The sequence below is a fragment of the Hylobates moloch genome, unplaced genomic scaffold (assembly GCF_009828535.3).
Source record: "Hylobates moloch isolate HMO894 unplaced genomic scaffold, HMol_V3 SCAFFOLD_10, whole genome shotgun sequence".
Classification (NCBI taxonomy): Eukaryota; Metazoa; Chordata; class Mammalia; order Primates; family Hylobatidae; genus Hylobates; species Hylobates moloch.
This window is the reverse complement of record NW_026652285.1, coordinates 24906054-24921761: the sequence shown is the minus strand read 5'-3', so window position 1 is coordinate 24921761 and position 15708 is coordinate 24906054. Positions and strand designations below refer to the sequence as shown.

Sequence of the window (15708 nt, the reverse complement as noted above, 5' to 3'; positions counted from 1 at the left end):
TCTTTCTTTCTTTCTTTCTTTCTTTCTTTCTTTCTTTCTTTCTTTCTTTCTCCCCTCCTTCCTTTCTTCCTTCCATCCCTCCTTTCCTTCTTCCTTCCCTCTCTCCTTCCCTCCTTTCTTCCTTCCCCCTTCTTTCCTTCCTTCCTTTCTTGTCTTTCTTTCCTTCTTTCCTTCTTTCTTTCTTTCTTTCTTTCTTCTTTCTTCTTTCTCTTTCTTTCATTTTTCTTTCTTCTTCCTCTCATTTTCTGTTTTTCCTCTTTCTCCTCTTCCTTTCCTCCTCCTCTTCCTTATTCTAGAGTTTGTGGCTGCCCATCACATTTAAGAAGCAAAGATTGGGTCTGTGTGGAGCAAATGGTAGATTGTAGATAGGATTTCCTTATCCCATTCCTATATCTTGGATCTTAGTGTGCTCAGACCAATATGCATTTGCCAGAATCTGCATCTCTGTGCCTATGGGATCTGGTATTGTACCTGCAGAAAGTCATGTCGCCTGTGCATGCCACACAGAGAAAAGCACTCAACCAATGATTCCAGACAGCTGATTTGTGAAGAGTCTAGCTTCCTCATTTCTGAAGTAGAATAATTCTAATTTGTTTGTTTTTCATTATTTCTGATAGTATTTTGTTTGGTTTAAGCTTTAATTGGTCACTGTGATACTAGTTTAATAGTCTACCCTTTTCTGTATCACTTCTCCAATACCTGCTGGTGTGATCTGTATTTTCCAATAAACTACTTTCACTGGAATATTTTTCTAGAAGTTTGCTATACAGAAACCAAATTCTGATATTACATTTCCTCTCTCGGCCTCAATTTTCTCATCTCTACAATGGGAACATTAATACCACTTGGAATGTTTCTTCAAGAATTAATGATAATGTTCATAAAGAATTTAATCAATACCCATTAAATAGTAGGCAACCTAGGACATATTAGTTTTTTTTTTTGTCCAGAGAACTTCTAATTTTAATGTTGAAGATAAGAATACATGAATAATAATTAACCAGATCAACTCACTTCTTTCTTCTTTTTCATTTCTCTCTTTTTTTTTTATTATACTTTAAGTTTTAGGGTACGTGTGCACAACGTGCAGATTAGTTACATATGTATACATGTGCCATGTTGGTGTGCTGCACCCATTAACTCGTCATTTAACATTAGGTATATCTCCTAATGCTATCCCTCCCCCCTGCCCCCACCCCATGACAGGCCCCAGTGTGTGATGTTCCCCTTCCTTTGTCCATGTGTTCTCATTGTTCAATTCTCACCTATGAGTGAGAACATGTGGTGTTTGGTTTTTTGTCCTTGTGATAGTTTGCTGAGAATGATGGTTTCCAGTTTCATCCATGTCCCTACAAAGGACATGAACTCATCATTTTTTATGGCTGCATGGTATTCCATGGTGTATATGTGCCACATTTTCTTAATTCAGTCTATGATTGTTGGACATTTGGGTTGGTTCCAAGTCTTTGCTATTGTGAATAGTGCCACAATAAACATACGTGTGCATGTGTTTTTATAGCAGCATGATTTATATTCCTTTGGTTATATACCCAGTAATGGGATTGCTGGGTCAAATGGTATTTCTAGTTCTAGATCCCTGAGGAATCGCCACACTGACTTCCACAATGGTTGAACTAGTTTACAGTCCCACCAACAGTGCAAATGTGTTCCTATTTCTCCACATCCCCTCCAGCACCTGTTGTTTCCTGACTTTTTAATGATGGCCATTCTAACTGGTGTGAGATGGTATCTCATTGTGATTTTGATATGCATTTCTCTGATGGCCAGAGAAAAAATGATGATGAGCATTTTTTCATGTGTCTTTGGCTGCATAAATGTCTTCTTTTGAGAAGTGTCTGTTCATGTCCTTTGCCCACTTTTTGATGGGGTTGTTTGTTTTTTTTCCTGTAAATTTATTTGAGTTCATTGTAGATTCTGGATATTAGCCCTTTGTCAGATGAGTAGATTGCAAAAATTTTCTCCTGTTCTGTAGGTTGCCTGTTCACTCTGATGGTAGCTTCTTTTGTTGTGCAGAAGCTCTTTAGTTTAATTAGATCCCATTTGTCAATTTTGGCTTTTGTTACCATTGCTTTTGGTGTTTTAGACATGAAGTCCTTGCCCATGCCTACTTTAAAGTTCATATGGAACCAAAAAAGAGCCCGTATTGCCAAGTCAATCCTAAGCCAAAAGAACAAAGCTGGAGGCATCACGCTACCTGAATTCAAACTATACTACGAGGCTACCGTAAGCAAAACAGCATGTACTGGTACCAAAACAGAGATATAGACCAATGTAACAGAACAGAGCCCTCTGAAATAATGCCACATATCTACAACCATCTGATCTCTGACAAACCTGACAAAAACAAGAAATGGGGAAATGATTCCCTATTTAATAAATGGTGCTGGGAAAACTGGCTAGCCATATGTAGAAAGCTGAAACTGGATCCCTTCCTTACACCTTATACAAAAATTAATTCAAGATGGATTAAAGACTTAAATGTTAGACCTGAAACCATAAAAACCCTAGAAGAAAACCTAGGCAATACCATTCAGGACATAGGCATGGGCAAAGACTTCATGTCTAAAACTCACTTCTTTCTTTACTAGCTTTACTGAGGCATAATTGATAAATAAAAATAAAATTGTGTATATTTAATGTGTATGAGGTGATGTTTTGAGATATATATACGTATATATACACATATATGTATATATATACGTATATATACGTATATATGTGTGTGTATATATATACTTATTGTGAATCATCATATATTCCTTAGCTCACATAGTTACCATTTCCTCTTTATTTCTGTGGTGTGAACACTTCAGATCTACCTTCTTAGCACATTTCAGGTATAAAATAAAGCATTTTTGTTAACTATAGTCATGTTGCTGTACACTAGATCTGCAGAACTGACTCATCTTGCATAATTCATGTTGGTCAAAGAGAATGTGATAGTTCTTCAGCTTCTTTACCCCATTATGCAACAACTATCACAGTCAGTGGCTTTTGTCTCTTAGCTGAGTCTTCTGAGCATTCTAGATACATTGCCTCAGAAGCTGGTGTCTGTCCTGGAAACCTACATTGTTAGCTCCTCAGAGGTATTTCTACCACTCCCATGCTGGTAGGAGGTCCCAAGAAGGTGGCCCAGGTCCCTAACTTTTCTAATTCTCTCAGAGCCAGTATCAATGAATCCCTCCATGACTGAATACTTCAGTTGCATCATCAGTTCAGGAACAAAAGCACCAATCTTCCATCTATCATGACTTCCATGAATGAGAAAGTTCTTACACTTTTCCTCCTTCTTAAATTCTTCTGATTTCCCTGGAAACACAGGTTTTTGACTTCCTGAGATGCTTCCTATTTGCCTCACAAAACTCAGAAAGTTGTTTTATACCTTTATGGTTTGTGCAGTCATACGTGCCCATTGCATAGTGCCTCAATCCCCATATTTGTTTCACTTAATTTTCCTGATAACATTTTTATTTGAGGGACAATTTGACTTAATGTGGCTTAATGTATGGTCCATATTTTAGAAGAAATAACTTAAATTCTTTTTGCTTTGTCAACAGGTATTCAGGAGAAGGAAGCCATATAAGAATATCATTTACATTATACCAGGAAAAAAATCCCCAAATGAGACCCTCTCTCATGAGGACACAATGCATTCTCAAAATTTTCTGATGCAGATTAATTGAATAAATAGCTGGTCAAAGACTGAGACAAAACGGGATCCTCACTCAGGGCAGCTATTAAATGCAGTCCCTGTTGTCATCCCATGTAGCTATTACTCACTGAGGTGTGGAAAATTAATTTGGGAAGACCTTTGTGAACAGAAATGTTGTCTGCAAATATGTGAGATTATACCTCCCACATTAAATAAACTCAAGTGCATGTCTTGCTATTGCTGAGTCTCAATATCATTTCTACTTTACTGAGAGTTAAATGTAAGTGTTCTTGGGCGGAAAGAGAAGCTCTCACCTTGGACCAGAGTCTGTCCTTTATTAGCTACATAAAATCACACATTAAATTGTTCTCAGCTGAAAAATTGAGGTAATAATACATAATAATAATTATGTTTTCAGAATCAAATTGGATAATACATATAGCATGCAATATGTGTGAAAATCCTGTATCAGCAATTATGTAAAATAAAACACCATATGAGATGAAGGACGGTTCAGAATTTATTCAGAAACATATAGGTAAGAATCCCTGCTACTAGGGACATAGACCAGAGTTACCATGAAAAGAACAAAGAAGGGTAAAAGAACCATGAGGACAAAATTGAAAACAAAAATATGATTGCAAAGATTATTGATCAGTTGCAGAAACCTAAGTTTCTTAGAAGGAGAGAATGAAGCTCCTGACTTTAGAGTCAAATGGAGACCATGACTCCCCATTGAGAACATATGAAGCTGGCACGTGATCCACGAAGTGTAAGGAAAAAAGAATCAGGATGAAGTATTCTGCCCTCTCTCAAGCTGATTCAAAAGACTTTAAACATTCAACGAAATAAAAAATATTGGTGAAAGCATACTGTGTATCAGTAAAGTTTGAAAGTAAATTTGTCTTCTGAAAGATAAGTGAGTTGGGCCCGGGTGTGGTAGCTCACACCTGTAATCCCAGCACTTTGGGAGGCTGAGAGAGGTGGATCACTTGAGGTCAGGAGTTCCAGACAAGCCTGATCAACATGGTGAAACCCTGTCTCTACTAAAAATACAAAAAATTAGCCAGGTATGGTGGCACAGGCATGTAATCCCAGCTACTCAGGAGGCTGAGGCAGGAGAATCGCTTGAACCCAGGAGACAGAGGTTGCATTGAGCCGAGAGCGTGCTACTGCACTCCAGCCTGGGTGACAGCGAGGCTCTGTCTCAAAAGAAAAAAAAAGTCAGTTGAGCAGAAGGTTGTTGTGTGAGGATGATGGTCCTCTGCGGTGCTGCCCAGCAACAAGAAGGCTGGCAGCAGCTGGACACACAGCAGGCTGGGCAGTAGCAGGGCTGGCAGCAGCTGGATCCACAGCTCAGGTCTAGGCAACCAGGCAGGCAGACACTCGTGGGGTGGTAGCAGGTTCTTCTGCAGTACACAGGTGCACAGGAGCTGCTCTGGCCACAGCTGGACCCACAGCTGGTTTGGCCACAGCAGCTGGACCCATAGCAGGTGGGCTGGTAGCAGGGTGTGCTGCAGCAGGAAGGCTGGCAGCAGCTGGTCACACAGGAGGGCTGGCAGCAGGTGGTCCTACAGCAGGTGTTTTGACAGCAAGTTGGGTGGCAGCAAGGCTGGCAACAGCTGGACACACAGCAGGAGGGCTGGCAGCAGGGTGTGCTGCTGCAGGTGGTCACAATGGTGGGCTGCCAGCAGGTAGTCCTGCAGCAGGTGGTCCTGCAGCATGTAGGCTGACAGCAAGGGGAACAACAGTGGGTCATGGTGTCAGGGGTGGAGGGTGGACTTCTGGTCAGAGGTGAGTTTCCCAGAATTTGATGACCCCTTGCAATCTGGACCTTTTATACACATGGCCTCCAAAGTTTCCACAAGTCAGCAGGATTTTTCCTTCTTGCTGTTTACAATTGTTCTCCATAGTCAGTTTGGCATTGTCAAAATGGAAGTCATTTCCTAAATGTTATGAATCTTTGGAAAGTAAGGGTTTAATTCTGTTTCTTAATTGTGAATTACTCATAGAAACTTTGTTTCAGATAAAAGGAAGGCAGTCTGATCATCAACTTCGTTCCTGCTCTGACCATCATCTCGTCATGTGATAGTTCCTGGTGACTGGGGAGGCTCAGGAAATTCTCTCTGCCCAGTCTCATCCTTTGGCTGTATGTAGACTGGGAAGTGTCTGTGGGGAGAAGCATGATGTTGATATATTCACAGTGGTGAATTGAATCCATGCTTGGGACCAAGACTGTTCACCCACCAAAGTCTGATTCAAGACTGACAGGCATCTCTCTATGTGCAACCTACTTTACCTGTCTCTTCCAGTTCTATAAAAGCCTCTTGGGAAGAGGGTGTTCGCATAATGTGTTCCATGTGGCAGAGCAGAGCCAAAGCAAACAGGTAGAAAGAGGGGGAGTTCACTGGAATTCACAAAGCATCAAGCAATCTACGTGCTGGGGTGACCATTCATCCTGATTTGCCTGGGACTGAAGGGCTTACCAGCATGAGAGTGTGGGACTGGGAATTACTGTGACATAACTGCTTTAGGTCCAGGCAAAGCAGTATGAGCTGTGGCTCTAGCCCTAATCCAGGTTACTGGCACAATCGTTGCCATTTCTCTGTCTCTGTCTCTCTCTCTCTCTCTGTTTTCAATGAGGGAATTAGATGAGTTGAGATGATATCTGATTCCTCTTTCAGGTCTACCATGTTTAAAACTTTTTAAATTATACAATTCATTTCAGAAGAGTGCAAATTATGAATTTCCAACTTGATATAATATTACATTGTAAATACATCTAAGTCCCCATTACCAGTTTACAAAATAGAAATTAATTCCATTCCCTCCAAATTATGTCTTTTTACTTATGTCCAAAGGTAGCTAGTCACTCTATCAAGTTTTAATCCTGTAGGTCAGTTTTGGCTTTTTCTTTGACTTTTATGTAAATAAAAATTATAGAATTTGCTTCACTGTGTTTTTGGCATAATCAAAAGCAGCAATTATAACATGGTCACTTCATTTTGGATCCTTCATGTTAGCAGACCAGCAGGTATATAAAGGAGTTAATATTTCATGAGGGATAATATTCATGAAGCCATAGAGTGTAGGGAGAATATATCTGAAACTCAAGAGATTTACTATATATATTAAAGTATTACACTGCCATTAAAAACTATGGCAAATCAAGTGGCTGAAATTTATTTTCTTACAGTTCTGAAGGCTAAGATAAAGGTGTTGGCAATGTTGTTTTCATCTGAGGGCTGTAAGGGAAGTATCTGTTCCAGGTCTCTCTCCTTGACCTGTGGATGTCTATCTTCTCCATGTGTGTCTTACATCATCTTCCCTCTATATGCATCCTGTTTGAATTTCCCCTTTTTATACAGACATCAGTCATATTGAATCAGAAGCACAATTTATTCCAATATGATCTTATCTTACCATATTGCATTTAAATGACCCTATTTGAATACGAGTTCTTGGGGACACAATTCGACCCTTAACTGTGGAATATCTCGTAGTGTATCCATGCCCAGTGATAAACACAAATGAGTAACAAAAGCAACCACAGTTGGACAATGGTATAGTAAGTAACTAGAGGGTAAGACCCATCAGGCAGGAAGTTCTGAGCTACCTCATGAGGCAATTATCTAGACCAACAGGAGTGCTGGCCAGTAGTGAAGGGAGTATAGAACTGGTGGAAACTGATGGAGATTATGAATCTCAGAAGCACCCTATTACCGCAATAGTTTCTTTTCCCTTCCCTTCCCTTCCTTCCCTTCCCTTCCCTTCCTTTCCCCTCTCCTCCCCATCCCTCCCCTCCCCTCTCTTTCTCTTCTTTCTCTTTTCTTTTTTCTTTCTTTCTTTTTCTTTCCTTCCTTCCTTCTTTCCTTGATTCTTCCTTTCTTTCTTCTTTCTTTCTTTCTTCTTTCTTTCTTTCTTTCCTTTTCCTTCTTTCCTTCCTTCATTCTTTCCTTCCTTTTCACTCTCTCTTTCCTTCTCTCTCTTGCTCTCTTTCTTCCTCTGTTTCTTTCTTCCTGCCTGTGTATATTGTCTTCTTCCCATATCTTTCCTAGTTTTTTCCTCCTCTCTCACCTTCTGTTCCTCCTCTTCCTCCCCCTCCTCTTTCTCCTAGAGTTCATGGCTGTCCACTACATTTAAGAAGGAAAGACTGGACTTGAATGGAGCAAATGTTACTGTAGACATGTCTTCATTACCACACCTGTATATCATGGAACTTAGTGTGCTCGTGCCAATTTCCATCTGCCTGAATCTGCATCTCTGTGCCTTAGGGCTCTTGTATTGCAGCTACAGAAAGTCATGTCACCTGTGCACACTACAGGGCGAAAAATATTCAACTGAAAATTCTAAAGAGTGGATTTATACAGACTCTAACTTCTTCACTCCTGAAGTTTGAGAATTCAAAGTTGTGTGTTTTTCATCATTTCTGAAAAATTTCCCTTTAGCTTAAGCTTCAGTTGATCTCTGTGATACTGGCTTAATAGTATACCCTTTCTGTATCACTTCCACAATCCCTTCTGGCGTGTTCTGCCCTTCCTGATACACTGTATTGATTGGAATCTTTTTCTCAGAGTATCTTCTGGGAAAAACCAAACTATGACATTACATCTCTCAGCCTCAATTTCCTCATCTCTAAAATTAGAACACTAATGCCTACTTTGAAAGTTTTTTCAATAATTAATGGTAATGTACATAAAGGATTTACACAATATCCATCAAATGACAGGCAACTGAAAACATATTATTTCTTTTCTCTCCAGAAAATTCCTAAACTAATTTTAATGTTGATGATAAGAGTATATTTATAATAATTAATTAGATCAACTTTTTTTTCTTTTACTTTAAGTTCCAGGACACATGTGCAGAATGTGCAGGTTTGTTGAGTAGGTATACATGTGCCATGATTGTTTGCTGCACCTATCAACCTGTCCTCTAGGTCTTAAGCCCTGCATGCATTAGGTATTTGTCCTAATGCTCTCCCTCCCCTTGCCCCCGACCCCCCCAACAGGCCCTGATGTGTGATGTTCCCCTCCCTGTGTCCGTGTGTCCTCGTTGATCAACTCCCACTTATGAGTGAGATCATGCGGTGTTTGGTTTTCTGCTCCTGTGTTACTTTGCTGAGAATGATGGCTTCCAGCTTCTTCCATGTCCCTGCAAAGGACATGAACTCATTCTTTTTTATGGCTGCATAGGATTTCATGGTGTATATGTGCCACATTTTCTTTATCCAGTCTATCATTGATGGGCATTTGGGTTGGTTCCAAGTCTTTGCTATTGTAAATACTGCTGCAATAAACATATATGTGCATGTGTTTTTATAGTAGAATCATTTATATTCCTTTGAGTATATACCCAGTAATAGGATTGCTGAGTCAAATGGTTTTTCCGGTTCTAGATCCTTGAGGAATTGCCACACTGTCTTACTCAGTGGTTGAACTAATTTACAATCCCACCAACAGTGTAAAAGCATTCCTACTTCTCCACAGCCTCGCCAGCATCTATTGTTTCCTGACTTTTTAATAATTGCCATTATGACTGGCATGACACAGTAGCTCATTGTGGTTTTGATTTGCATTTCTCTAATGATCAATGATGATGAGCTTTTTTTCATATGTTTGTTGGCCACATAAAAGTCTTCTTTTGAGAAGTGTTTGTTCATATCCTTTGCCCACTTTTTGATGGGGTTGTTTGTTTTTCTTGTAAACTTGTTTAAGTTCCTTGTAGATTCTGGATATTAGACCTGTGTCAGATGGGTAGATTGCAAAAATTCTCTCCCATTCTGTAGGTTGTGTGTTCTCTCTGATGACAGTTTATTTTGCTGTGCAGAAGCTATTTAGTTTAATTAGATCTCATTTGTCAATTTGGGCTTTTGTTGTGATGGTTTTTGGCATTTTTATCATGAAGTCTTTGCCCATGTCTATGTCCTGAATGTTATTGCCTAGGTTTTCTTCTAGGGTTTTTATGATTTTGGGTTTCACATTTAAGTCTTTAATCCATCTTGAGTTAACTTTTGTATAAGGTGTAATGAAGGGGTCCAGTTTCAGTTTTCTGCATATGGCTAGTCAGTTTTCCCAACCCTGTTTATTAAATAGGGAATCTTTTCCCCATTGCTTGTTTTTGTCAGGTTTGTCAAAGATCAGATGGTTGTAGATGTGTGGTGTTATTTCTGAGGTCTCAGTTTTATTCCATTGGTCTACATATCTGTTTTGATACCAGTACCATGCTATTGTGGTTACAGTTGCCTTGTAGTATAGTTTGAAGTCAGGTAGCATGATGCCTCCAGCTTTGTTCTTTTGTTTAGGATTGTCTCGGTGATATGGGCTTTTTTGGTTCCATATGAAATTTAAAGTAGTTTTTTTTTTTTTAATTTTGTGAAGAAAGTCAAGGATAGCTTGATGGGAATAGCATTGAATCTATAAATTACTTCAGGCAGTATGGCCATTTTCATGATATAGATTCTTTCTATCCATGATGATGTTTTTCAGTTTGTTTGTGTCCCCTCTTATTTCCTTGAGCATGGTTTGTAGTTTCCCTTGAAGAAGTCCTTCAAGTCCTTTTTAAGTTGTATTCCTTGGTATTTTATTCTCTTTGTTGCAATTGTGAATGGGAGTTCACTCATGATTTGGCTCTCTGCTTGTCTATTATTGATGTATAGGAATGCTTGTGATTTTTGCACATTGATTTTGTATCTTGAGACTTTGTTAAAGTTGCTTTTCAGCTTAAGGAGTTTTTAGGATGAGACGCTGAGGTTTTCTAAATATAGAATCACATCATCTGCAAACAAGACAATTTTACTTCCTCCCTTCTTATCTGAATGCCTTTTATTTCTTTCTCTTGCCTGATTGCCCTGGCCAGAACTTCTAATACTATGTTGAATAGGAGTGGTGAGAGAGGGCATTCTTGTCTTGTGCCATTTTCAAAGGGAATGCTTCCAGCTTTTGCCCATTCAGTATAATATTGGCTATGGGTTTGTCAAAAATAGCTCTTATTATTTTGAGATATGTTCCATCAATATCTAGTTTATTGAGAGTTTTTAACATGAAGGATGTTGAATTTTATCGAAGGCCTTTTCTGCATCTACTGAGATAATCATGTGGTTTTTATCATTAGTTCTGTTTATGTGATGGATTACGTTTATTGATTTGCATATGTTGAACCAGCCTTGCATCCCAGGGATGAAGCCAATTTGATCATGGTGGATAAGCTTTTTGATGTGCTGCTAGATTTGGTTTTTACTAACTTTATTGAGGTATAATTGAATAAAAATTGTATATATTTAAGGTATACAAAGTGATGTTTTGACATATATATTTATAGTGAGGTATTCACCACAGTGAAGCTAATTCGCATATTCATTCGCTCACATACTTGCCATTTCAGGTATAAAATGAAGTATTTTTAGCTATGGCCACACTACCGTACACTAGGTCTGCAGAACTTATTCACCTTGCATAACCGATGTTGGCCAAAGTAAATGTTTTTGGTCTTCATCTCCTTTACCCTGTCACTCAAGAAGAATCACAGTCAATGGATTTTGTCTCTTAGCCAAGTCTTCAAAGCATTTGAGGTACAGAGTCTCAGAAGTTGGCACCTGTCCTGGAAGTCTACATTGTTAGCTCATCAGAGGTATTTCTAGCACTCCCATGCTGGTAGGAGGTCCCACAAAGGTAACCCAGGTCCCCGACTTTTCTATTTCTCTCAGAGCCAGTATAACTCAGTCCTTCCATTAGTGAATGCTTGGGTTGCATCACCAGTTCAGGGCCAAAAGCACCAGCCATCTGTCTACCATGACTTCTACGAATGTACACATTTTTCTACTTTCAGTCCTTCTTACATTCTTCTGATTTCCCTGAAAACACAAACCTTTATTTCCTTTAGATGCTTAATTTTGGCCTCATGAAACATAGAAGATTGTTGTAACCCATTAGATAGCTCAGAGATTATGGATTATGCAAAGTCATATGTGCCTGTTGCATAGTGTCTCAATCCCAAACTTTGTCCTTACTTAATTTTCCTGATAACATTTTTTTTTTTTTTTTTTTTTTGAGACGGAGTCTGGCTCTGTCACCCAGGCTGGAGTGCAGTGGCGCAATCTCGGCTCACTGCAAGCTCCGCCTCCCGGGTTCACACCATTCTCCTGCCTCAGCCTCTCCGAGTAGCTGAGACTACAGGCGCCCGCCACCACGCCCGGCTAATTTTTTTGTATTTTTAGTAGAGACGGGGTTTCACTGTGGTCTCGATCTCCTGACCTCGTGATCCGCCCGCCTCGGCCTCCCAAAGTGCTGGGATTACAAGCGTGAGCCACCGCGCCTGGCCTCCTGATAACATTTTTATCAGGAAGTCAAATTGTCTAAATGTTGCATAAGGTATGGTCTGTATTTTACATGGAATTACTTAATTCCATTTTGCACTTTCAAAGAAATTTCAGGAGGAGGCCGGATATGAATTTGATTTATATGATACGAAGGAATTATTCTCCTCAAATGAGGATACGATGCATTCTGAAAAGTTTTTGATGCGTCCTCTTGAAAACCAGAACAAGACAAACATGCCATATCTCACCACTCCTATTCAAAATAGTAATGGAAATCCTAGCCAGAGAAATATGGCAAGAGAAATAAAATAAAGGTATCTAGATAGGAAAAGTGGAAGTTAAACTATCTCTGTGTGTGAATAAGATTTTACACCCAGAAAACCTCATAGTCTCTACCCAAAAGCTCCTTGATCTGATTAGCAACTTCAGCAAAGTTTCAGGATACTAAATTATTGTACAAAAATCATCAGTAGTATTCCTATACACCAACAACATCCCAGTTAAGAGCCAAATCCATAATGTAATCCTTTTCACAATAGCCACAAAAAACAACAAAATACTTAAGAATACAGCCCACCTGGGAGGTGAAAGATCTCTACAACAAGAATTGCAAAACACTGCTCAAAGAAATTAAAGATGACACAAACAAACTGAAACACATTTTATGCTCATGGGTAGAAAGAATCAATATTATTAAAATGACCATACTCCCTAAAGCAATGTACAGATTCAATATCATTCCTATCAAACTACCAATGACAACCTTCACAGAATGAGGAAAAAAATGTTTTACAATTTATGTGGAACCAAAAAAGAGCCTGAATGTCCAAGGCAATCCTAAGCAAAAATAACAAAGCTGCAGACATCACATTATCTGACTTCAAACTACACTACAGGCTACAATAACCAAAACTGCATGGTACTGGTACAAAAACAGACACATAGAGCAATGGGACAGAATACAGAGCCCAGAAATAATGTTGCACACCTACAACATGTGATCTTCAGCAAAGTTGATGAAAATAGGCAATGGGGAAAAGACTCCTGATTTAATAAATGGTGCTGAGATAACTGGCTAGTCATTTGCAGAAGATTGAAACTGGACCCCTTCCTTACATGGTATACAAAAATCACCTCAAGATGGATCAAAGACATACATGTAAAACCTAAGGCTATAAAAACCCTGGCAGACAACCTAGGCAATACCATTCTAAACATAGGACCAGGCAAGGATTTTATGATGAAGTCACCAAAAGTAATTGCAAAAGGAGAAAAAATTGACAAATGGGACCTAATTAAACTAAAGAGCTTCTGCACAGCAAAAGAAACTATCAACAGAGTAAACAGACAACCTACAGAATGGGAGAGAATATTTGCAAGCTATCTATCCAACAAAGGTCTAATATCCAGAATCTATAAGGGAGTTAATATCCAGAATCTATAAGGAAGTTACACAAATTTACAAGCAAAAACCAAACAATCTCATTAGAAAGTGGTCAAAGGACATGAACAGACACTTTTCAAAAGAAGACATTCAAGCGGCCAAAAAGGATATGAACAAATGATCAACATCACTGATCATTAGAGAAATGCAAGTTAAAACCACAATGAGATGCCCTCTGACACAAGTCAGAATAGCTCTTATTTAAGTCAAAAAATAAAAGATGCTGGCAAGTTTTTGTAGAAAAAGGAACACTTATACACTGTTGGTGGAATTGTACATTAGTTTAACCATTATGGAAAGCAGTTTTGGGATATCTCAAAGAACTTAGAATTAATATGTGACCCAGCAATTCAATTATTGGGTATACACCCAAATGAATATAAATTGTTCTACCATAAAGACACATGCATGCGTTATGTTCATTGCAGCACTACTCACAATAGCAAAGACATAGAGTCAACTAAAATGTACATCAAAAGTAGACTGGATAAAGAAAATGTGTTACATATACACCATAGAACACCATACAGAAAAAAAGGAAAAAAAAGAACAAGATGATGTCCTTTGCAGCAACACAGATGGAGCTGGAGGCCATTATCCCAAGGGAACTGACACAGGAACAGAAAACCAAATACCACATGTTCTCACATAAGAGTGGGGGCCAAACATTGAATACATATGAACACAAAGAAGGGAACAACAGACACTGGAACTTACCTGTGGGTGGACTGTGGGAGGAGAATGAGGATCAAAAACTGCCTATCGGGTGTTATGCTTATTACCTGGGTGAAAAACCAATCTGTACACCAAACCCTGCAACACACAATTTAACTATAAAATAAACCAGCACACGTACCCTTGAACCTTAAAAAAAGTTAAAAAATTTCTCTTATGCACGTGAATTGAATGATTGGCTGGTATAGGCCAATAGGATCCCTGCATTCATGACAGCTGCTAAATGCAGACCCTGCTGCTGTATCATGTAGCTGTTGCTCACTGACTGCTGGGCAATTAATTTGGGAAGACTTTTGTGAACCCAAATGTTATCTCTTGCCAAATACTAGAGATTATTCTTTCCATTGTTAAATAAACTCAAGTGCATAACTTGCTAGTGCTGAGTCCCAATGTCATTTCTACTTTATCGAGAGTTTAATGTAAGTGTCTTTGGACAGAAAGAGAAGACGCAACCTTGCATCAGAGTCTGTCCACTATTAGCTACATAACATCACACATTAAAATTTTCCCAGTTGGAAAATGGAGGCAATAATACATGACTGTCTGTTTTGAGAATCAAATTGGGTAATACATATAGTATGTGATAGATGTGTAAATCCCGTATCAGGAAAGTTTTCAAATAAAACAAATCACCATATGGGATGAATAATAGTTCCAAATTTATTTATTAAGTGAGATTCTGTCTCAAAAAATAAAAAATAAAAAAAGAAATATATAAGTAATATCCCTGGTTATAGGGAGATAACCCAGAGTGATAGTTAAAAGAAGGAAGGAGGATACAAGATTATGAGTATACTGAAAAGAAAACATAGTTGTGAAGATTCTTAATCATTTGCAGAAACTTAAGTTTCTTAAGTGAAGAGAATGAAGCTCTTGGCTTTTGAGTCAAAGCTGAGATGACTCAAAATTGAGAACACATGAAGCTGGCACATGATTCACAAGGTATAAGAAAAAGAGAATCAGGATGAAGTATTCTGCCCTCCCTCAAGCTGATTCAAAAGATTTTAAACATGCAGAGAATTCATAAAAATTTGGGTGAGAGCATGGTGGCTGTCAGCAGTAAGGTAAATTAGTCCTCCAAAAGATAAGTCAGTTGAGCAGAAGGTTGTTGTGTGAAGATGGTGGTTCTCTTGGGACTTGATCAGCAGCAAGAAGGCTGGCAGCAGCTGGACACACAGGTGGGCTGGAAGCAAGTGGTCCTGCAGCAGGTGGTCTCACAGCAGGCTGGGCGGCAGCAGGGCTGGCAGCAGCTGGAGCCACAGTTCTGGTTGAGGCAACCAGGCAGGCAGACAGTCGTGGGGTAGTAGCAGGTTCTTCTGCAGTACACAGGTGCACAGGAGCTGCTCTGGTCACAGCTGGACCCACAGCTGGTTTGGCCACAGCAGCTGGACCCACAGCAGGTGGGCTGGCAGCAGGGTGTGCTGCAGCAGGAAGGCTGGCAGCAGCTGGTCACACAGGTGGGCTGGCAGCAGGTGATCCTGCAGCAGGTGTTTTGACAGCAAGTTGGATGACAGCAAGGCTGGCAGCAGCTGGACACAC

The 15708-nt window shown here is 39.4% G+C and overlaps 2 protein-coding genes across 2 annotated transcripts; both read right to left on the bottom strand.

Annotated features, from left to right (window-relative positions):
* Positions 1–4880: 4880 nt before the first annotated feature.
* On the bottom strand, positions 4881–5432 carry LOC116475361 (keratin-associated protein 9-6). The gene has a single exon (XM_032164718.1). It carries the CDS (start codon positions 5430–5432, stop codon positions 4881–4883), a length of 552 nt encoding a protein of 183 aa, XP_032020609.1.
* Positions 5433–15310: 9878 nt separating this feature from the next.
* On the bottom strand, positions 15311–15703 carry LOC116475360 (keratin-associated protein 9-2-like; the record flags this gene model as incomplete). Its single annotated transcript, XM_032164717.1, has 1 exon — positions 15311–15703. A coding segment is annotated over one exon (393 nt), but the record flags the coding sequence as incomplete, so codon positions are not given.
* Positions 15704–15708: the final 5 nt, after the last annotated feature.

Bases quoted from the DNA above. Each gene is read 5' to 3' on its own strand.
- LOC116475361 (XM_032164718.1), bottom strand. From the start codon at position 5,432: ATGACCCACTGTTGTTCCCCTTGCTGTCAGCCTACATGCTGCAGGACC.